A 24,066-nucleotide genomic window follows, 5' to 3' on the forward strand; every position below is an offset into this window, starting at 1 on the left:
CAGCATTTAACTGCGAGCCGCCTTTGGGCTCAGTAATTATGGTGTCTACATGCCTCTGGAAGAAGAAGAAAAACCTTTCCATGAGGAGGAAAGATAATTACTATGTAAGGAAACGAGTTTCCTTCCTTTAGATGGTATCTGACCATGTGTGTGGCCACATTAAATCATTCCCTCTGGAGGTTTTATTGCATTTGGCAAATCAACTCACTCTGATTTTAATTCTGATTAAAGAAACCAGTGTGGCCCCCGAGGACGCAGAGTTCAGTTCAGATGGAGCGCAAACACTCCGTGGAGTAAATATAGCAAAGAAGAAGATCTCTGTGAGCTTATGGAAGACATATTTTGCTCCCTGCCTGCTGCACTGTGGCAAGAGGGAAGTTAAAGTTAAGCCTTTGGATTGTCTCCAGATATATTTAATGATAGCGAGTATTTGTATGGAAACCATAACACATTTATTAATTGAATGTAAAACATTCATTCAACAGAAAAACAACTTGGAAAGAGAAATTTGATTTATTTGGATGCTAAGAATGCACTGCTTTGAAAAAGAGATTAACAGTTGATTGTAAGTATTGATTATGTATATCAGCAAAAAAAGGACCCAATACCCTTTTTTGGCTGATATACATACAAATAAGTTCATATTATATTCTAATTGTTTGTTGTATGCAGTAGGTGTATCACAGTTTATCTTTAAATTCTCACATATTCTAAATCTATATTTGACAACAAATATAGATTAGTGCAAGGCAAACTCGTCCCTGTCTATGAACACAACAGAAGCACACATTCACAGCACCTGCCTTATGTTTGATAAACTAAATAATATAAAACCACATATTATTGTTTTAATATTTTGAGTAAAAAATAATAATATTCTGCACATTCCCTCAACTTGCTTTACTCCAACCTTAAACCCAAATCTGAAACATAAAGTCAGCCATTGAGGAAAATTAAAATCTAAATAATAAAATAAAATTTTTATTTTTATTCAATAATTAAATAATGTCTATAAATTGTTTCTCACAAATCCAGAACACATACTCTCTCTCTCTCTCAAACAAACACACACACACACACACACACACACACACACACACACACGCACACACACACCCACACACACACACACACACACACACACACACACACCTCTTTCTTGACCACTGACCCTAAGCGCCCTGCTAAAGTTTACTCTAGCTGCAGTAACACCCCCCTTTGCACACATAAATATATCAATGGGACCTTCACATGGGTGAGAACGTGTGGAAAAATCCTTCACGGAAAAAAAGACCTTCGGCGCGTCTACGTGCACCGAATCTAATCCTGACCGTCCAGAAAACCACTTAAAGTCTACCCTCCAACCGTATACCTTTTATAAGGTGCACGCCACGGTGATGAATGACCAATTGAGGAAAGAAGAAACCGACACAGATGATGCGAGAAAAGGAAAGAAATGTGAGCTCAAGAAAGCACAGGACAGAGGAGACAGAGCACAGGGAGGAAAAGGACAGTTGGAGGTGTGAGGGACGAGACAGACCAGACAGACCAAAGTGGCAGGCGATACTCAGTGATAGATAGCGAGGAGGACAGTGACGAGAGAACAGAGACTATCCAATCCATCACTGTGATAGGATCACCAACAATGTCCCCCTGTCTCACTCTTCTATTCAGCTGCTGCATCACTACTGAAGAAAGTATTGTGCTTCAGCCTCGGCAAAATATATCGTATATCTGTTCCAAATATCTATTTTGGGTTTGGCATGATGAAGCCCATACACGTTGTATATTGAACCCTTTTCTGTTAGTAAACACAATGACACATTTTTGTGGCACAGGTGGAGACAGATTAATTATCTGAACACGTGAGTAAATGTTGGGTTGCGTGTTTTATGGGCTTGTTTTTTAATTTTTTATATATAATATATTATATATAATATTTGTTTCTCTCATATGTGTTACTTGTTAACATCGTCAAAATTGAGAGCAGACGAGAGCTCCAGTGAGAACAGCTGGCTAGTTAGCGGGCTGGTTTATCAACTCCATAGCTGGCTAATAATCTCCTAGGGTGGGCTAGGTGTGAGGCAGAAGGACGCTACAGCCAGCACCGCTGTTGGGCTCATTTTCTATGAACAGTGTAAGGTTTGCATGAAAGCATGGTGGAATTAGCAAGGTAGCTAGCTAACTAGCCAGCCGTTAAATGAGTAAAATGTAACAACCCAATCCACAAACTCTTGGAAGAGCATGTTGCTCACACCAGAGAATGCTTTGTTTGGATCATTTTCTGTGACCAGTGTTGCATGAAAGCATGGTGGAATTAACAAGCTAACTAAGTAGCAAGCCGTCCGCTGGTTAGCTTGCTAAATTCGACCATGCTTTAAAATAAACCCCACTGCGGGCCATCTCTTCATCTCTATAATAGTTTAGATGCTTTGATGATATTATAGCATACTATATCCTAGAATCACAATATTTAATTGAAATATAGATTCTGCTACCCTACAACACAACAAGATTACATTTTTGATGTGAAACTTTATCCCACAACTCTGAGATGATTAGTGCCATCAGTCGGTCTTTTGCTTTGCTTCTAGCTAACACTGTGACGTTCTGAAGACGGCTTTAAAAGGGTCTACTCTATACCGATCATCCCTTTTTAGAGCATTAGGCTGTTGAATGTATTTCCTACCTACAAGGCGTCCACTGGTTTCAGATCACTTGCTTGAGATTGGTAATCCATCACAGCAAACAGAGTCACTTTGCTTTTGTCAGAATTACATTATCATTGCAAGCAGGCTTTGAGGACTCATGAAGCATGCAAGCTTGTAGAATTTGCATTTTGGAGTTGTGTTGGTTGTTGTGTTGCTCCACACCCCTGCAATGTATTTTAGATTTTACAAATGGTGCAAGCTTATAATTTGAAGCGCGGTTGTTTGAAGCGTTGGGCCACTGATGAGTAAGAACGTGTTGGTTTTTGCATGCAAATCTTTGATTATTATGTTTTTGTTGTGGGAAAACATATTTCTTGTTGTGCAGCTGATGGTAATGCATGACAATACTGTGCCTCCACCTTCCTGTACTGAGAATCAATGAGCTAAAACCACCCACAGACTGCACTGATTGCCTCGGATCATTTTTAGATGCCATCAAAAAACCAAATTGAAACGAAATTCAACGCAAAGGGGCTTTTTTGCTATCAATGTTCCAGTTAGCAGTAACATTTGCTTTTTGTCTTCCATATTAGATTTTATACAGTTTATGAGTGCAATACTTTTTTGGCAGCAACATCTAAATGGAGTTGGCTGCCAGCAAAGCCTTTTTTTAACCTCAAAAATATGGCTGCCTGGAAGGTATGAAATCATACTAAAAGTATCAGATGCTTTGGAAAGCCATCAGCAGTAATACACGCAAAGTACAAGTGGTGTAAGTGATGGGCTGAATTGTTAAAACCATCAATACACTTTTTAAGATCTTTTTAAGAATTAGGATGAATCCATACAGTGGATGGGACACTTTTCAAAGTGGGTGTATTTTTACTTTAATCTTGACTTGTTCAGCTTTAATAGTATCCATTAACAGCGGGCATTCTTGCTAGACCTTTGTCTCGGTCTTAAATTTCATTTTGCCATCCTCGCTGTCTCTCCTGCCCAAGGACTATAAGCTATTAAAGCTGCAACTCATAATAGGCATTCATTTCCTGTCTGCAATCATGTAGCAGGTGTCATGCTCTCAGGAGGCTCCTCAGATGGGATTGTGAAATGCTCAATGATGTGAGGCTTCAGTGACTGGAACAAACACTGACGGTACAATAATAACCCCGCTATACGTGGAGACAAGTGAGGAATACCACCTGCTGATGCTTAATGCTTTACTTTAGTTGCCTTGTTATTTCCTCTCTGTCCTTGAGAGAGTTTGAACTTCAGCAAAACCTTGTTCCCGTTTGTTAAAGCCTGAAGACGGCGTTATTGACTCGGGCCAGTAACGCTCCCTGAGTACTGGACAAAAGATGGACAGTTATTATGCTAATGCTGTCCCCTGGACTTTTCGTTGGCAGGTCAATGTGGACGGGATGGGGGGGACACAAACACACAAAAAGGCTGATGCTTGCACACAGGCAGGCATACTTGAAAAAATGCAAAACCGAAGTCAGCTGGTTTTAGCGCCTCAGAGGGCCTTATTGGGTCAGACCTCTGACAGCTGGAGGCGAGTACAAATAGGAAGAGATGAGGGTCAAGAGAGCTAGACATAGAGATAGATACAGAGTTGTGCGAGCATGTCAGCCTCCTACCTGCGTTGGGTTGTAGAGCTCCTGCAGGGCATTGCGGGACCCTTTCCTACAGCAGCCGTCCACCATGAAGGGGTTCCTCCGCATGACTACAAAAGAGAGAGGAAACACCACTATTAACTGAAGAAAGAGAGAGCATCAGTTCAGGAATACAGTCTGTTACCGCGTTGCGTAAACACCTCTTAGAGTTAACGCTATCCAATCGTTGCTATCAAGTGGTAACTGCTGTAGAAGGACCTCCACCAAGGCCATGCCCTTTTTCTCAATTTTAATGAAAGGGAAAACATATTTGTGTATCCGCCCCATGATTTGGATCCTTTCCAAAATGTAATTCAATTCAATTTCAAATCAGTTTATTTTGTATAGCCCAGAATCACAAATTACAAACTTTACAATCTGTACACATACAACATCCCTGTCCCAGGACCTCACATCGGAAACAGGAAAAACTCCCCAAAAAAAACCCTGTCACAGGGAGGATCCCTCTCCCCGGATGGACAGAATGAAGAGCGTTACAGAGTTACAACACATTCAATGAATATGACAGAAATTATGATTAATGAGTAGTTGGCATGGACCACGATCCAGATAACCGTAAACCCTGTAAACAGAAGGAGATAGGGTGGAGGGGCATCAACAGGGCCATGGCAGGAGGCCAATAATGGTTTCTTCCATAGCCCATGCTACACCCTTCCACCAAGTTCCATGAAGATCAGGCCAGTAGTTTTTTGGCAATCCTTCTCACAAACAAAGCAAAACCAAAACATAACCTCTGTGACAGACATAATTACAGGATATTTGGCCGGGTGAATCCTCCTTAATTTTCTACGATTCTTTTCTATCAATTGCTTTAAAGACACCACGATTAGACAACATGACTGAAAGCCAGATGAACGGGACACGATATGGATGCATTAATAAAGCCGGTTACGTTGCCGCACATCTGCCTTGCTGCCCATGTGGCCCCAAAAACCTTTGATTTCAAATCTCCAAACAAGGTTAGTTCCGTCTCTTTGCATAATTTATTTTCAATCCATGAAAGTTCCCACCACCTAGAAAAGCTATTGTGTATGTGTGATATCTTTCTGTTTGAAGTCAGTGCTATTTGGGAAGGGAAGATTTGCTTTTTTAGACACAGTCTCACAGACACACACTCGCTTCAGATGAGCAAAATTGCTCATGAGTTGTGATTTTTGGATGTACATATTGTGGTGATATATGGACAAAGATAGCAAAGGTGTTCCACGATATTGGACATTAGTTTGTATTTTGACCCCTTCTTCTGAATAGAATTCGCCAACTCTGTTTGATCAGATATTTTACATATTTCTTATGTAATGGTGGAGAAAACACGCATAGGATCAGAAGACTTGCTCCTTATCTAGCTTGTATTATTGTGATAGATGCAAGAGTGAAACTGAACTCCTCTTTGTTTTAGCCGTGGACCCCCTGGACCAATCCTCTAGGACGCCACTTTGGAAATCAGCGCTTGAAACGACCAACTGCAGCGAGGAGGCGGCAGAAAGCTACAGGCATAAATAATGAGAGCAGTGACTATATGCCAAGGGCGAAGCCACAGTTCAGCGTTTGTTTGGCTGGATCTCAGCTCTTTACACAACTCGATACAGAGCGGTAGCTGCTGGCAGCAGCTCAGTGGGAGAAGCCAGCGCAACACTCCGCCCCCGCCAACACACTCTCTCCAATTACTCTGGATGGAAAAAAGCGCTGAAGGACGGCCCGGCATCGGCAAGGGAAGAAATGGGGCCGCTAACGAGAAAGCCAAGGATTTAATGACAGTTTATTCCACACGTCATCTGCCTCATGTTAATGGATGAGCATGTGTTACTGCCATCAGGAGAGCTAAGGATGAGATCGTACACTGGATCCATTTCTATACAGTGCATCGCCTCCACCAGTAGATCTTACCAGTTACCTTCAAATAATTAATCATACAACGACATAAGGAACACACTATGCTTGGTTGATACTTGATACGCTGTTGTACCTTTTTCAATTAGTAACCAGACACACTGATGTACTCAATAACTTAATTAGCAACTGACAGCTAGGTTGACAGCTGATTGTCATTTTTCAAGAAATAGAGTTCCAGCGTGGGCTACATTCTACTACTCAAGCCTAATTCCAGTTTCAACATTTAGTAATTCCCCGCCAGGACCGAGCATTTCATCATTGGAAAATGTATCCCTGGCATCTTTTAGCGTTTAGACCTTCATAACGGGTAATAAAACAGTAATAACCTTTTTTACTGGCCCGTAATTTTGTAATCATTTGCGAGGACTATAAGATTATATTAACTACTAAGAGCCGAAGTCCTGATGTCATCAATTTGTTTCTGTAACTAAATACAATCGCTTGTTGAGCCTCAAACTAAAATCCTGGCAACCGCAAATAATGATTGTACATTAGTCACATTAAAATAATATAATTATAAAGAACTCACAGTACGGTTTTCTACAAATTTCCAAAAGTGTGAGTAATAGTCAGTGTTTATGTTTGTGTGTGACATCTAAGTTATCTGGAGAGAAGCATACAAATAATTAAGATATGCAACGCAACGAGACGTAAGACAGAGACAAAAACGACCATTATGAGATGCAAATAGACCACAAAGAGGAGTAAAATGACTACAACGAGAATCAAAACTACCATATAGATCCCCCAAAATGACCACAAAGAAAAGTTAAACCACCCAATTGACCACAGAGAGACGCAACATGACTACAAAGAGAATTTTTAAACTACCATATAGATCCTCCAAAATGACCACAAAGAGATGCAAAACGACTACAAAGAGACACCAAACGACTACAAAGAGACACCAAACAAGCACAAATAGCAGCAAAGCAAATACAAAGACACCAAACAAGCACAAAGAGACACAAAACAAGCACAAAAAGCAGCAAAACGACTACAAAGAGACACCAAATGTCTACAAAGAGACACCAAACGAACACAAAGAGACACCAAACGACTACAAAGAGACACCAAACGAACAAAAAGAGACACCAAACGACTACAAAGAGACACCAAATGTCTACAAAGAGACACCACACGACTACAAAGAGACACCAAACGACTACAAAGAGACACCAAACGACTACAAAGAGACACCAAATGTCTACAAAGAGACACCAAACGACTACAAAGAGACACCAAACGAACACAAAGAGACACCAAACAAACACAAAGAGACACCAAACGACTACAAAGAGACACCAAACGAACACAAAGAGACACCAAACGAACACAAAGAGACACCAAACGACTACAAAGAGCAGCAAAGCGACTACAAAGAGGTCAAAATGAAAGCTTTTGTTCAGCCTCCACTGTGAGTAGCTCGCTCCTCTGTGGGAGAGGGCTGTTTGTTTGTTTTTTATTGTTTTTTTACATGTCTGTGCTCAGGGGTGTGTTGTTGTCTGTGGTAGGGTCAGTGGCCAATTATACCCATTTGCACTATGGGACATATTTCGGTCCATGCTTGCCTCTATTTCCAGTGCACCGTGGGAGAAGCAGATCCGCTGTGTAAAGCCAATAATGTCACAATACACATTTGCTCATCTTCACACCTGCTCGTGCACTGAACTGTAAATGTACAAATCTGTTGACTACAAACATGTAAATCTGTTTGTCCCTTCCAGCCAGTACACACTCAGTATCCACATAATGAGGAGGAGAATGTGTGTTCATCTTCTATATTGTATTTTTCTTACGTAGCAGTGGCCAACATTTCCTTTAAAAAAAATCAATATTCAATTCAATTCAGTTTATTTTAAATAGCCCAATATCACAAATTACAAATTTGCCTCAGAGGGCTTTACAATCTGTACACATACAACATCCCTGTCCCATATAGGGGTCCATCTGCTCTTACTTCCATCTCACGTCGGAGGAACATCAAACCAAGAAAGACGCTACGCATTCCTCAGAGGATTGTTGGTTTAAAAAAAAAAAAAAGGAACCTTGTTAATAATTGAAGTGTTGAGTGTGCTGAGGCTGGTGCTGACCACAGATATAGCCAGTATCCCTGTATGTGAACTGTAATCCCCCTATTGGCCAGAACCACATCCACTGACGGAGCCCTCAGGAGGGAGCTGAGCGCTTGTTAGTGTAACGAGCCCCAACAGACAGCCATGACCTTCAAACACCAAGGGGAGGATGGAGAGAGGGGCGAGGGATGCCTTCACACACACGCCTGTACATGCACGATCAATCATGCACACACACACGGAGCGTGATTGATAACCTCATCGCTTAAGCTAGCATTTAATATTGCGCTTCAACACTGCGTCCTACTCTGAATGATGTAAACAAGCAATTACTGACTGCGTTTCTCTGAAGACACGAGCCCTGAGTGCAATCGTGGAATATCTGCTTCCTTTTTTTTAAACTCGCTCACGCTGAAAAGCACAAACATTTTGCACACACTTCCACTGCCTGCATGCTGATTCAGCAGAACGCCGCTGATTGCTAATTGCTGTGGACACAGGCTGCAGGTGGTGCTCAGGGTAATGAGGATCCAGTCCTGGGTGAGTGTGTGCGACGGGTCGCAGAGCTGTGGCCATATTTGTCCGCTTGCACCAGTGAGACCGTTGCTAATGACGACGGATGCCGGAATAAATCATGTTGAAAGATCGCCCGCGCTGAGCATGGACACCGACACATTCAATACTCACCACAAGGGACGGACGTCTGGAGAAAAGATGCTACGCTATAGAGCAAAGTCCTTATTAATGCACGCCAATGATGCTTACCGTTAACAACTTTCAAAAGGCCATTTCCCACAAATGATGTCTTGCAGATTATATAACAATGAAATGTCGATTAGAATCACAGAAACGTTTTAATAGACGTCTTTCCACCAAAAAACACACTGCTGTTCCGTTAAACTTTGACACAGGAAACACATGCAAAGTGTCATGTCATCATGGATTACGTTCATATTTTAGGGAATTTCTACGCCATTATTAGAGGTTTTGACAGGAAACAAGGGGACAGAGAGCAATTTTTCTGCTGCCCTTTAAACTTTTGATGAGGCTATTAGTCAAAACATGTCAACCCTTTTGAAAAAGTGGCATAGAGATCTTGTGAATTCCATTCATGGCTGAGCTGTTAAACACTGGAAAAGATGCATTTTCTCTGATTTATAGTAATGGAGTGCTGTCATCTGACACCACCGCCAACAATACAGCAATGAAATATGTCTTAATGTTTATCTCATGCTGCCATTGGTGCTGCACAACATGAGATACATTTATGAAGCATGCACTGAAAATAACATCATTAAACATGATTGTGTTGTAAAATAAATGCCAGCCTGATTTGATTTGCATTTGTTTACTGAAGCAACAACTTCTGAAGCATTTCTGAGCTGACACGTTCTTGAACGCCACACGGCTGCAGGCGCTTCACAGTAAATGCCCTCAAGCGACGCTACATGTCACATTCCAAGTGACTGAAAAGCTTTTATTGTGAAGCAGTGCTGCATGGAGGCATACAATTTAGCCTTTAATTCAATTTTTTTTATTTAATTGCTTTGTTTTGTCAAAAGACAAAGTTCTGTGAAACATTTGCCGTAGTTTCCACTGTTAGCGCTGTTAGCACCAGTAGCTATGAGTAGCAATCAAAATGCTCTCAATCTCGGTTCTTGCCCCTTTAATAATATATTAATATATCACCTTCATGTAACACAACCTCCACCAATAACACCCAGGTACACAACCTTAATATTTCATTGTCACTGTAACTTATAAGGTAGGGCAACGTCACGTTTAGCAGCAAATTAATATTGTTTAACGTTAGCTATCCGTAAAAAAAATGTTTTAACTTGTTTTACTTCCATATAAACTTCTTTTACCAAACGTTGTAAGCTACAGTTATCGTGAAGTATTGCGGTTGTATTGTTTACCTTAGTGTTACTAGTGGAGGCAGTGTGGCTCATTCAAGCTAATAAACGCTCGCTGTCGTATCCTGATGATCGGCTCTGGTAGAAACAACTTCCTTCTCCAAGCTGGGGAAGAAACCTTAAACCCTTCTCTAAACCTCAGGCTTCCAATCCTCGTCCTGCTCGGGGTTCTTTCAACCAATTTCAAAGTTTCCGTGTATGTTTATGCTTATGTTACCACCCTCAGAGAAAAACAGAAAAGCTCATCTTTCTTAATCCCTTTGTCCTCACACAAGGTACACACACACACACACACACGCACACGCACACACAGATACACACAGGCACGCACGCACACACACACACACACACACACACACACAGAGTAATTTAAATCCGTCCACACAGGCCTTATCACTGTTCTCTGGTCTGCTCTGATGCCTGCAGGTATGTACACAAACACACACGTCATACGACAGATACAGACTGAACTGTTTAATCTGTGATTAATCCTGTCTGCTGCCCGTCTGCTGCTTCACACTAACTGTTCATCCCACACACTGAAGCTACTGGGAGCTGGACGAGGAAAAGGAAAACCAGCTTACAGAGCTCGGTGTGTAACCAGTCAACGGGAACATAAGGTCACCAGGAGTCCCCCAACAACACCTGGCTTATTGAACTGAGCCGTTACCATGGCAACAGCTATACCCCTCACCATCCTGTCACCTGCACCGGCTGGACGGATTCCTCGGGTCTGGAATCATGGTCATGGGAAAGCAGAGCGGTTTCATTTCCTCGGCGCTGACAGGTATTGACTGTGGGCTACTATGAAGTGAACACCCTCTCATGATGATGAGCTAATGAGGCTGAAGTATTAAAAATATGAGCCCGGTGGACTCACAGATGGTCAGATTTGAAAGTTACCTTCATACTCATCCGTGTGAAAGTGCACATTCAGGAATGCAAGACCACGTGTCTTTAGAGGAGAACATTGAGTGAATCCAATTTGCCAACATAGTGGTCATTACAAGAACTGCACTTTAAGACACTGTGGCTTTTGAGTAATTTAACTATACATTTATACATATTTAGAATATATTTTTGTAAATTTCAACTTCATCTCTATTGGAACTGTACACATTGCTTTTATCTGTTATTCTTCAGCTGACAGTTTAACGGTTTTTATCTGTTATTCTTCAGCTGACAGTTTAACGGTTTTTATCTGTTATTCTTCAGGTGACAGTTTAACTGTTTTTATCTCTTACTCTTCAATTACTTTGATCTCTTCTCCTGTGTTCACACTACGAGGGGCTCAGTGGCAGCCGGTGACATGAAGCTACAAACTGATGCCCGACACTTGTCTGTGCGTGACGTGTTACAAACTCAGAAAAGTTAAGCGTGTCTCTACTTTCATCAACCAATCATATGTTTTAGTTTCACCCAGTTGTATTCCGTGTATCAGAACGCCCTTAGCCAGTTCTCAGAGCTATTTAAAGACGTGACTACGTCAACGGAGACCTGCACTTCAACGGCGCCAGCCGGCCATTCTGGGCCGTTTTGTGGCTCGTGGTGTGAACACAGCTTTACTCTTCGACTGTCCAACCGCTTTCATCTTAAGAACGAGCTTCCAGCTCTGTGATTACACTGAACAGTTCAACTGTTTCATCACTTTCACCTCAAGTGACTTCAAGTCCTCAGCTCATTGAAGCCATTCATCTTCAACTGACATATCAACTGCTTTCAGTTATTACACTTAAACTGCCACTTCCAAGTGACACTTCAACTCCTGACGTGCTTCAGCTTCAACTTCAGCTCTCAATCAGCGCCAACGAATCAGAGCAAAGATTGAACAGTTAAAAACATTTGAACTTGTGATATTGTTTAACTTCTTCCAATGGGCCTTTGAAGTCAGTAAACATTGAAGATTGTTGTTCGCCTAAAAAAAAAAGTACCTTTCAGTATAAATAACTGCATGTGGCTGTATCTGTACAGGTAAAGGACAGTATAGGGCACTATAGTATTTGTCCTATCTGCCTCAAATCTGAAGAAGATAGGACAAAGTAAGTGTTTTTTTAATAAAAAGATCCAAGCAGAGCTCCAAAAAGGACATTTGAAGCAGTCAAAGTTATATTTTGCATCGTTATTAGTGGTTATGACACAGTTATACACATTGGTATATGTTTGTGGCAATACCAAAAATCAATTGAACAGTTGTGAATTGTAAATGTGTGTAATCTGTAATGGCTGTGCAGGTGGCTCCATTACGCATGACTGCATACGGCCCCAGGAAAGCTCAATTTGCATATGCAATAGGTCTGAAGTCTCCTCTATTGACATGTCTAAACGTTCGCTAACTGTTACTCATGAAATGCAGTCAAACAATCCACGTTTCCAGGGCTCGGCATGGATAGATCGGCCTCCTGGTTTCAATACATTACTGTCAATGAGCAGACAACACTGAGCCAGATGCTAACATTGTACAATATTGAAAACAAGCGTCGTTATGATCGCCAAAGTCAAGGGGGAAGTGGAAGGTGTTTTTAAAAAGCTTTAAAGAATCAACATTTCACACACATAAGGACACATTCACTGGTTTCAGAAAATGTAATTCAACCATTCAAAATGTACCAAATTGGCTCAAAGCTCTTGATGGACATCTGCGTTATTGAGACATTTGAAGAGCTCCATTTTCCTCGCTCCCCTCCTCTTCGTCCGCTTCCTCCCCATCCTCCCCCTTTCCTTCTCCTCTGGCTACACCAGTGGCCCAGTCAGTTTCCAGTGCCCCGTGTACCCTGAAGGGAAAAGACGCTCTGTGTGCTGCACAAACACACACACACACACACACACACACACACACACACACACACACACACACCACAGAAACACGGCGCACACACACACTTCAGCTTCCATTCCCCCTGCCTTCTATCAGCCTTGGCGGAGATACTGTGAGGCTGACAGCCCTCCTGCCTCTCATCCTCCTCCTCCTCCTACTCCTCCTCCTCCTCCTACTCCTCCTCCTCCTCCTACTCCTGCCTCTCCTCCTCCTCCTCCTCCTCCTTCCTGCCACCATCACCTCGCTGCTGAGGAAATGCTCCGAAACGCTTCGATTTCCAGTTTATTAGCCTCTCCAAAAAGCAGATGGAGAGAAGCTGGGAAGCTTCGGCTCAAAGCAACGACCCGGCCCCTGTGCCATCACTAAGCTCCAGTGGAGACACTTAAAGCGCTCCGTAGAAAAACTTAATGCTCCCCGAAGTGCGGCATTTGTAAATGAACCTGCATTGTGCCCAAGAAGGTCAGACAGGTCTTTACAATTCACTTAAAACACCCAGAAAATGCCTTTGTTGGGTTCAAAAGGAAAACGGTGACATCCCGATGGACGCATCATCCACGTCTCTGCCAAACCAGATTGTAGGAACTTGTGGTTGTAAATCCAACGCGCATCACGCGGCTCAGAGCACAGCTGTGTGTCCGCTCTGCTTTACCTTTGCTGGTGTTTTCCTTCCTGGCCATCCTGTATGGCCACGAAGGCATTCATCAAGCTTTTACCCTGACGTTCATTACGATTGTAAAGTTAGACCAGACTTTGTATTTTCTTTTCTTCATATAGTGTTAAATAAGTGCGAAAAAGTGTTGTTAAATGTCTAAACGTGGCATTTCTCTTTCCAACTCATTTTCGATGAAGTTTAACTTTGATTATGAGTAAAAGTGACGATTTGTTTGGATTTACCTTTTCCTTAAATCCTAAATGCCAGTTTGATAAACACAGGCTCTGACCTACTTCAACACCTATTATATGAAGTGAGACAAACAGGGAGTGTGCAAAGTAAATAAAGCAGCCTACAATGCAGTAAATACCAATTTGGTAAACCCCATAATGTCTGCTTTTAGTTAGCGCCGTCACTTGATTCGACCCAGTGGTCGAGCCTTAGTGCCCCTGAATGCAGCTCCAGCGCTGCAGTCAGTGAATGTGCCATCGCCTGATTGCACGATGAGGCGCCCCATAAACAGAGGGCCCCGCTCCCGCACATGCTCAGTGCGTGCCCGCAATCACGCGCAACATCTGCCGCCATCTCTCAGCGAGAGAGAGATTACGCAGGGGAGAGGGCGGAGATCCACTTCACATGGGGGCACCCGCACACCAGCCAACACGCACACACACACACACACACACACACACACACACACACACGGTTGATTGGGTCTAAACTAGCACACACCGCTTCGTTATGGACACACCAAACTGAAGTGGCCTAATCAGGATTTAAATGAACAATGCAAGCGGAGCAGAGAAGTGGAGATACAGGTGATTACCATTGTTGGCCCAACTTAACAACAAAGTTCAATAAGAACTTGGGGAAGTGTGTGTGTGTGTGTGTGTGTGTGTGTGTGTGTGTGTGTGTGTGTGTGTGTGTGTGTGTGTAAAACCAATCAAGTCTCCAGTGGTGATTGGCTGCCCGTGTCCATCTCACTTCCTGGTTACAGTGCTCAGTCTAATCCCCTTAATGATGATTACCAACATGACGATAATACACAAACAATTACGGTCTCACCTCAGGCCCAGAGACAGAAATCTGATATTAATCTCACCACTCATCAGTCGGTTTCATCACCATTCGACAGGCCTCGTGTCCAACAAGTGTATATAAAATGAATATGTACCACAAAAAATAAGTGACAACATGCTATGAGCTCCGGCTAACTGCTCCTGCGTGACACCGGGTTAGCTGTCACATGTTTCTGCACCGCCGTCACCGAGATGCAGAACTCCACTACATTCTGCAAAGCCGGCAAATAAAGTGATTCTGACTCGTGATGATAGAAGGAGAGGAGGAAGAGGAGGAGGAGGAGGAGGAGGAAGCACAGGCACAATGCGAAAGCAGCCGAAGGAGACAAAGATAGCGCTTGACAGCTTCTAAAATGTCTAAATCGCAATACAGGAAATGGCGAGCAGTACTTTTCAGGGGTCCTTGAACACATCAGGGCCGACGCTGAGCTCGCTGGAGCGTAAAGCGCGGCAGGCAGACGGACCAGCGGGTGAAGCGGAGGCAGGGTGAGGAAGACGAGGACCCCACCTCGCTTCCATTCATTCATTATGAGGGACCCCATCCCCGGTGCAGCGGATAATGTATGGATCGTAGGAAAAACGTTTTCATAAATACAGCCAATATTGTGTTAGAATCTTTAAGATTAATGATGTTTCTAAAAGAAAAATTATAAATAATAAATGTGCAGCTTCAAAGCTTCTTCCATTAATCGGCTCCATAATTAATGAAGAGTTACTTGGTATTTAACAACATTATTTTCCTGCGAGGTTAAGGGTCATGAATAGGGATCCCAGACAAGCATGGCTTCCATTCTGGGGGGTGATGGCGAGCCAAGTAGATGTGGAGAGGGAACCCTCTCGTGTCTCCATTGTTCTTTCTGGCCTTTGTTCTTCTTCGTTTGTGTTGACTCATTTATGGTCATAACTGCCCATGTGGGTTTACTGATTCACAGGGGGCAGTTATTATATCAGTCCATTAAATACCACATTAAGATTCAAATTGGTTGCCATGATAATGGCAGAATAACCAAAAATTAGAAGATCATTTCACAACATTTTGATCAGCTCACAGCTGCTTTAAACTGGATTTGGCCTCTGGGCAGTAACATAAATCTACAGTGAGTACATCACGAGTCCAATTAAAACATCAATGTACGGTGACCACGGTCGACCTGGTCTCCAACCAAATGACTTTCCCATACAAACTGCATTAAGTCGTTTTAAAAACGGGGTTAATATTAAAAACGAAACAAAAATGAAACAAAAATGACAAAACTATTGTGGAAGGGTTAGTAAGGGTTAGTAAAATTATTCAAATAATTTGAGGTAGTTCCGGACATAAATTAGGTCGATGTTGTCATTTCGTTTCAGACACAAACAACGGTCTCTTGTTTTATTTAAACCAGCATCACAGGGGCGGTTCGTCCAAATGACACATGAATACATATTCTCTCTCTCGGTATCTCGCGATGCAGATGGTGGTGATTATATTTGTCCAGGTTACAGAAACCTGTTTCTGTAATCCATCCATGCAGTGTTGCATTACAGGTTCTACACATGTGTTTGTAATCTGACCACTTAATACCCTGCAAGCTCCTGCTCATGACATCACCTCCCGGCTTCCACATCTGGTTATTCCCAGTGTCGCAGGACCCCCTGAATCATAGCTGCCCAACTCACTGCCTGACTCAACATTCCCTTTAAAAGGAAAGGAATCCGTAGGCGGACGCCTCGAGAAGGGAACCAATACCACAGACGTTCACCATGACACCATCACCAGCACACGTGGTGGGTCACCAAGCAGCGCCTGCCAGGAAACTGTTCAGACAGATAGTGGAAAGAGGTCAGATGTTCACGCCACACACACTCATTTTGTTGAGATTAAGGATATTTCATAGGGAGATATAATATTGCCTTTAAACACTTATTGAAGTAGTGATGCAATAATGGTTTCAGTAGGCGGAGGGAGGCACACACACACACACACACAGACACACACACAGACACACACACAGACACAGACACACACAGACAAACGCAGACACACACACACACAGACACAGACACACACAGACAAACGCAGACACACACACACACACAGACACAGACACACACAGACAAACGCAGACACACACACACACAGACACAGACACACACAGACAAACGCAGACACACACACACACAAACACACAGACACACACACACAGACACACACACACACACAGACACACACAGACAAAGACACACACAGACACACACACACACACACAAACACACACACACAGACAAAGACACACACAGACACACACAGACACACACACACACACACACACACAGACACACACACACAGACAAAGACACACACACACAGGCACACACACACAGACACACACACACACACAGACCCACATACACACACACACACACTCACACACAGACAGACACACGCACACACACACACAGACAAAGACACACACAGACAGACACACACACACACAGACACACACACACACACAGACAAAGACACACAGGCACACACACACACACAGACACACACACACACACACACACACACACAGACCCACATACACACACACACACACTCACACACAGACAGACACACAGACACACACAGACACAGACAGACACACAGACACACACACACACACACACACACACACACACATATATAAAATGTGACTCAGTGGAAATGGACCAGCGGTGAAATGCGGTCAACCGTGGGCCAATTCAGTCTGAAGGTGGCCAAGCGTGGAAGAGACCCCAGTCACATGAGAAGGCTGGGGGCAACAGAGCAGACGCTGTGAGAAGAAGAAAAAAACTGAGACCACGGGACACAAACGCAGCGGGGGGGGGGGAGGAGTCATGAGGACGGGGAGAGACGTCTGCCTGGATACAGATGGGCAGAGCGGAGAGATCAGACTGAACCCACTGAACCTTCTCTCACACGCGCTGTGGGTGTCTCACACACACACACACACACACACACACACACACACACCAAAGCACATTTTATGTCTTGCACCCTCCACCTCCCGACACTCCACCCTACAATAAAAAGTGTGACTGAAAGCCAACATGAGCTAAGTGAAGAATAAAAGAATGTGCCGGGATCAGACTGAACCCCCGGGGCTTGACGGCACGCTGACAAGTCAAGCTGTCATCCCAGGAACCATCACAGGCCGACGGGAGGACCACTGGCGGCAGGCAGCAACAAAGCCACTTAATACTCAACAAACGAGTGTGGAATGATCTTTGTCTTCCCGGGTCCTCTCTGCCTGCACGCCCAGGTCCCATGCATAAAAGATCTAGAGTTGGAGGAACGCGAGGGGAAGAGGGGATGGGGGCTCGTGAGTAATTCATGCGCATCATCTCGCCGCGAGCTTCCTTCAAGGAAGGGGAGATGTTGAGCAGCAATGATGACGATGTGTTCACATGGTATTGGAGTTTAAAATAGTATCAGATTCAAAAGCACAATGTGCACATTATTAACTTGGATAAATAATAAATAAACATTTCTGAGTGATTTACAGGAGTTACGTACATAAAAATAACTTTTGGGTTGCCAGATTGTGACGTAATTAAATGAAGGAACTTTTGTTTGGTCCTAACTTGCAGCTAACTGTGCAAACTGAGTGTTGCTTACACCTTACAAAGTAGTTGTGTTGCTTACACCTTACAAAGTAGTTGTGTTGCTTACACCTTACAAAGTAGTTGTGTTGCTTACACCTTACAAAGTAGTTGTGTTGCTTACACCTTACAAAGTAGTTGTGTTGCTTAAACCTTACAAAGTAGTTGTGTTGTGTCAATCTAACCAAACTGCAACCTTTTTGAGGGTATATCTTGTAGTACAGCCCGACCTCCTCCTTCTGCAGACTTTCTTTCTTGCTCTTTATAGGTCACCTGACTTCTTCCTTTACTCTCGTCATAGTTTCTATTTTCATTAGACCTCGGCATCTTCTTATTTTACCGGGAGCATTGGACCGGGAGCATTGGACCAGGAGCATTGGACCAGGAGCATTGGACCAGGAGCATTGGACCAGGAGTATTGGACCAGGAGCATTGGACCAGGAGCATTGGACCAGGAGTATTGGACCAGGAGTATTGGACCAGGAGTCCTGGACCAGGAGCATTGGACCGGGAGCATTGGACCAGGAGCATTGGACCAGGAGTCCTGGACCAGGAGCATTGGACCAGGAGTATTGGACCAGGAGCATTGGACCAGGAGCATTGGACCAGGAGTCCTGGACCAGGAGCATTCACATCAATAGCCAGAGACCCTCCTTGAGCAGAGACAGGGGTGGCCAGGCCCCGAATCTTACACAGCCACATGTTAAGAATAGAACAGTCAGGTTACAACTGTTTCAGTGATTTTTGCTGCATATTATTAAAACAGTTAAGGATCAAATCTATGAAATGACCCTTAAATTAGAGAGTTACTGATATCCTTATTATCTTAATCATTCTTTTCAATCTCTGCCTGTAATCATTTCCTAAATACAAAGGCCACATTGTTCACATTGTAACTCAATATCTAGATATACTAATTCTTACATATTCTACAGAAGGTCACCTTCAGTCTTCAGCTGTTCTTTACACCCAGAATATTGATGAATAAACCCAGAACTAAAACCTCCTGGGTGTCATTTTCAGCGTTTAGAAAAAAACTCTATTTCCTAAAGTTTGCTGCGAAGCTGGAGGCAAAAAGCCTGAGGGACTCCTAGATATGCTGCTAATGCATTTACATTGTGTTGTAGCTTCTCTGTGTCTGGAGAGATGAACAGTATGTGCAATCTCAGAGAAGTCTTCCATTTTCAGAATCAGCAACCTATAGGGAAGAGGCCAAGGATCAGAACCACAGGGTTCTGGGAATAGAAATAGAGCTGAATATTACAGTGTCCCCGAGGTCCTTTTGTGAGACAGACGAGTCAGATACAGCAGCTCCATCAGACGCAGGCGAGAGGAAGAGGGGAGAACGGGGGAAGCGTGGACGTGGAGTGATTCCTAAAGAGACGAGTTATCAATTCAGAGTGAACATAAGGAGCGACTGCAGCTCCGCCCACGGCAAAGAGCCCAGGAGAAGAAGAAGAAAAATGAGGCCCGGGTGGAGCGATGCCCCTGCTGCTGCACGCTAACAGCCTGGATTCACAGAGCCAAACTGTGCCAGGAAGTGAGGTTGCAGCTCCCGCAGAGGCCTGACACACCCGGCCCCCGCACATTCATGCTGATAGATAATCGATGTGTCCTGGCCAACACACCGCAGGAGTTCTTTCAGGATGAAGTGTAATGCGATCCACTTATCAATAATTCCACTTTCTCTCAACCTGCCTCGTACTTCTTCTTCAGCCGGTGGTGTCCCACACTTTCCAGAGTGACTTTTGATAACTCCCGTGGAAATGGCCCAGTTTCATTCAGACAAGAAGATCAATACCATCGTGTCTGTATATCAAAGGTCAAATGTGTCACCTTTTGTGTAGTGAATTGAAGCCATACATTCCTCAGTAAGTCCTATGTTGACAGAGAGGCACAATCTGTGGTTGGTGCTGCGTCCAGTGCCCGTCATTTGGCTTGGCTCTCTGGTCTATGCCTCTTTTGAACCAGGGGGTGGGCTCAGATACTTCCTTGTTCTCCCTGCTTGTATTGCAAACTAGCATTAACACGGCGAATCAAAATACGTATGTAACCCGACTCTGTCTGAAGGTAATCGGAGCTAACTGCAGCTTGTCTTTGTTTAATCAATACACAAACAGAAATGTAAAAATGAGTTGTGGTTTTACGGGCTAGCTGTAAAGTCGTAGAATAACGTTTTGTGAATTTGCAGTTCGAGACCCACGATTAGAGACCATAGAGAAGTCTTTGTGCTAAGCTAAGCTAAGCTAAGCTACTCATCTCCTGGCTCTACATTGTGCATCCTTTTATTAGCTGGGTAGAAATGATTCTTGGTGCTATAAACTAGTCTGATTTTACGTGACGCCGACATATACAATCGACTGTGCGTTTCCAGATTAGAGTGCATGTTTGAGTGGTTTATGTCTGTCTACACTCATGATTTAAGCCCAACTCTTTTCTCCTGTCATGTCTACGTCTTTCATGTGTGAGTTACAGACCAAATTATGTGTTGCCTTGTGAAAATATTTGTTTTCATAGAAGTTTTTGTGGAGATTACCCATAACTTTAATTGTCAGCTTTATGTCTTTCATGTTTTTTTACGTGTGGTTTCTTGTCTTTTTATTTACTCTAGCCATTAGGGTAAAATCCCAAAGTTGCTGCATTGCATTTTGGTCCATTTCCTGCTTCGTTCTAGACAAGCTGCTACTGGTACTAAAACTTCAAAGGCACTGTTCATGTTTTACTGAGACATCTCCATCTCCTTAAACTTCACTGTAAGGTCTAGAAAAACCACGTGTGTAGGCTAAGCCAGTTGAAACCAAACTAAATGGGTACACAACATTGCTGCTTTAAAGTATGTTAGAGTTTATCAGTGTTGGATATTCCCATTAAACACTAGAAGAGATGTGTGTGTGTGTGTGTGTGTGTGTGTGTGTACCAACAACATCCCAGCTATTACAGATCACAACAATTAGTCGTGATGATTTGAGGAACATATTTTCACTGCACTATTTCTAACTGCTAACAACACCCTGACTGGTCTGATTTAAATCAAGCGCCTGCTGCAGGGACACACCGTCCTGGGTTGTTTCTTTCTGGGCTGGACTGAAAACATGCAGCATATTCCTATGGAATTGATGTAAAGCGAGGTGCAGGGAAGAAAAACACGGGCAGGAAGAGAAAGACTGATCCCACGCCATTTGAATGTATTAGCATGAAATCATGAAAAAGCCCTTCACACTGTGTGTGTGGGTGACTAAACACCAGGGCCCTGCTTCTTCATACATGGATGTCTGAGATAACTTGATTGGATTGAAGATGGTTGATAAAGCCACTGGTGTGCACCTATAGGAGCTATAAAAGTGTTCTTATTAATATCTGTATAGTGAAGTTACTTATGTGTGGTGATTACGCATAGATTTAAAGCTAGGTAATCTTGAGAACTAGCAATAGCACACTGGCTTTAAAAAAAGAAAATCATAGAACTGAAACGCAACTCTTTTCCAATGAAAGGAGCGAGCAGCAGTAGCTCCAAAAGTCACTTAATCTGGCCAGACAGTCGCTAAATCATCCCCACTAAGATCCCGTTTACAATTATCATTATGAAGGTAAACCGTTGGGAGCATCTGGCCACTGAACAAGCTGTATTTGATGACTTGGGAGTGACAATGGGCTCTGCATTATGAACATCGGGGAGCAGTAGAACAGTCACATGTTTCTCATGTGTGTAATTTTGAGACAGGCTGACCAACTGACGTATAAAGAGCAAGACATGCACAAATGTCAGGGGTAATCATTTACAAAAGATTAAAAAACAGTTTAGAAAGAGTGAAATTGACACAGATTTTCTCCCTGGAGACCGCTGTTCATGTCCCAAGTGACACCAAGAGAACGCCCAATTATTTTACCTGAATTTTATGTATGCAGTATTAGTTATTCATAACTAAGTTGATTATTTTAACCCAAAACACAATCTCTTCTTGAACCCAACCAAGTAGTTTTGTTGCGGAAGTAGACCTAAAAACTAAGTAAACCTATGTTGGAAGTTTATTTAGAAAAGAGGGATAGTGTTTCCTGTGAGCAAGGAAGTTTATTTTGAAAAGACATTATGCATGTAACCAGTGGAAACTATGTTTCCTGTGAGCAAGGAAGTTTATTTTGAAAAGACACTATGCACGTAACAAGCAGAAACAGAGAAGCCTGTCTCACACCCCGATGGGCTCAAATGATCTCTGAATGTGTGATTCCACTTTTTGGACCACTGTCAAATCAACAAGCTTCTCTTTCAGCAACTCTCAATATGCCATGAGGATTAATGTCCCGACCGGCTGCTGGACAGGCTCCTTCTCCAGTGGAGGGACGGATGACACACTCATGAGCATCAAGACCTGCGCCATGTGATGTTTAAAGCACACTCTTCTTCTACACACTCCCTCTGCATTGCTTTTGTTATTTCCAGCGGGGCTCCCCGCGCTAAAAATACACGCCTTTCTGTTACTGCGACACTTTGGATGAAAGTGTCCCGCAGACGCAGCTCCCACGACGAGTTTTAAGTACACCAAAACTATTTACTGCACACACACTGCTGACTGGAATCAATGTGCTCACGACACAGCGTGGAGGAAGGAACCGCCTTCCTACCAGTCAGATGCCGTCGCTAAAGGCCACACTATGGCCGCTGAGTCACGGGATGATCGCTGGAACACACACACACACACACTGATACACAGCTGGGATAACAAACAGAGAGAGACACATTTAGAGTGATGCAGATATGTTACAAACAAAGACAGCGGCAGGGTGAAGCAGTCTACACGCAACACAGAATCCTCTAACGCGACTAGAATCACACACGCACACACACACACACACACACACACGCACACACGCACACACACGCACACACACGCATACACACACACACGCACACACACACACACACACGCACACACACACACACACACACACGCTGAGCGAACCACTCTCATTAAAGTCCTCGATCTAATAGCAGCCAGCTCATCAGGCAAAGACGACAACACTCACTGGTTAAAACCTTTTAAAACCTTTTAAAACCTTGAGCAGCACGCTGATTTAAAATGGCTTAGCAGGAGAAAACAAACACACACACACACACACACTCCGAAATGTGAATAACATGCTCACACTGTCTCCATGAGTGCAAACTCAGATATTTGTGTCTTTGTGTGAAATTGTCACAATTGGCTTATTCAATTCAATTCAGTTTATTTTGTATAGCCCAATATCACAAATTACAAATTTGCCTCAGAGGGCTTTACAATCTGTACACATATGGATGCTTATGAATGCTAGGAATGAGCTATGTACAAAATACGTTGTTTTGTAAGACCGCAAAAATCAAATCACATGAACCACATGCACAGAAAGACGGCCGACGCAGAAACATCAGCATTAAATCAAATTGCACACCTAAACAAAAACTACATTCAATAAACAATGCGATACACTTCTGTATCGGCGTCACTCTGCAGTTCCGGAGGTCTGGTAGTGACTGAATGGTTACCATAGAAAACAAACACAGACGAGTATTTAGTATAAATTAATAAATTAGAATCCAAGGCCTCTAGCTGGGAGACACCAATAGACACAGTCGCCCTTTAAAACAAAACACCGCTGCTTCATTTTCATTAGAGATTGGTTAAGAGCTAGATTGCTATACTTCCTGTG

General features: G+C 43.2%; 1 protein-coding gene across 2 annotated transcripts in view; it reads right to left on the bottom strand.

Moving 5' to 3' along the window:
• The window catches only part of chst11 (carbohydrate (chondroitin 4) sulfotransferase 11), a 71,740-nt gene that overhangs the window by 17,404 nt on the left and 30,270 nt on the right, over window positions 1-24,066 (bottom strand). For both annotated transcript variants that reach the window (XM_034526349.1, XM_034526348.1), the window contains exon 2: window positions 4,289-4,374. In XM_034526349.1, the coding sequence (XP_034382240.1) occupies window positions 4,289-4,374 (86 nt within the window). The remainder of the gene's footprint in view (window positions 1-4,288; window positions 4,375-24,066) is intronic.

This window comes from Cyclopterus lumpus, chromosome 23, assembly GCF_009769545.1.
Source record: "Cyclopterus lumpus isolate fCycLum1 chromosome 23, fCycLum1.pri, whole genome shotgun sequence".
Taxonomy (NCBI): domain Eukaryota; kingdom Metazoa; phylum Chordata; class Actinopteri; order Perciformes; family Cyclopteridae; genus Cyclopterus; species Cyclopterus lumpus.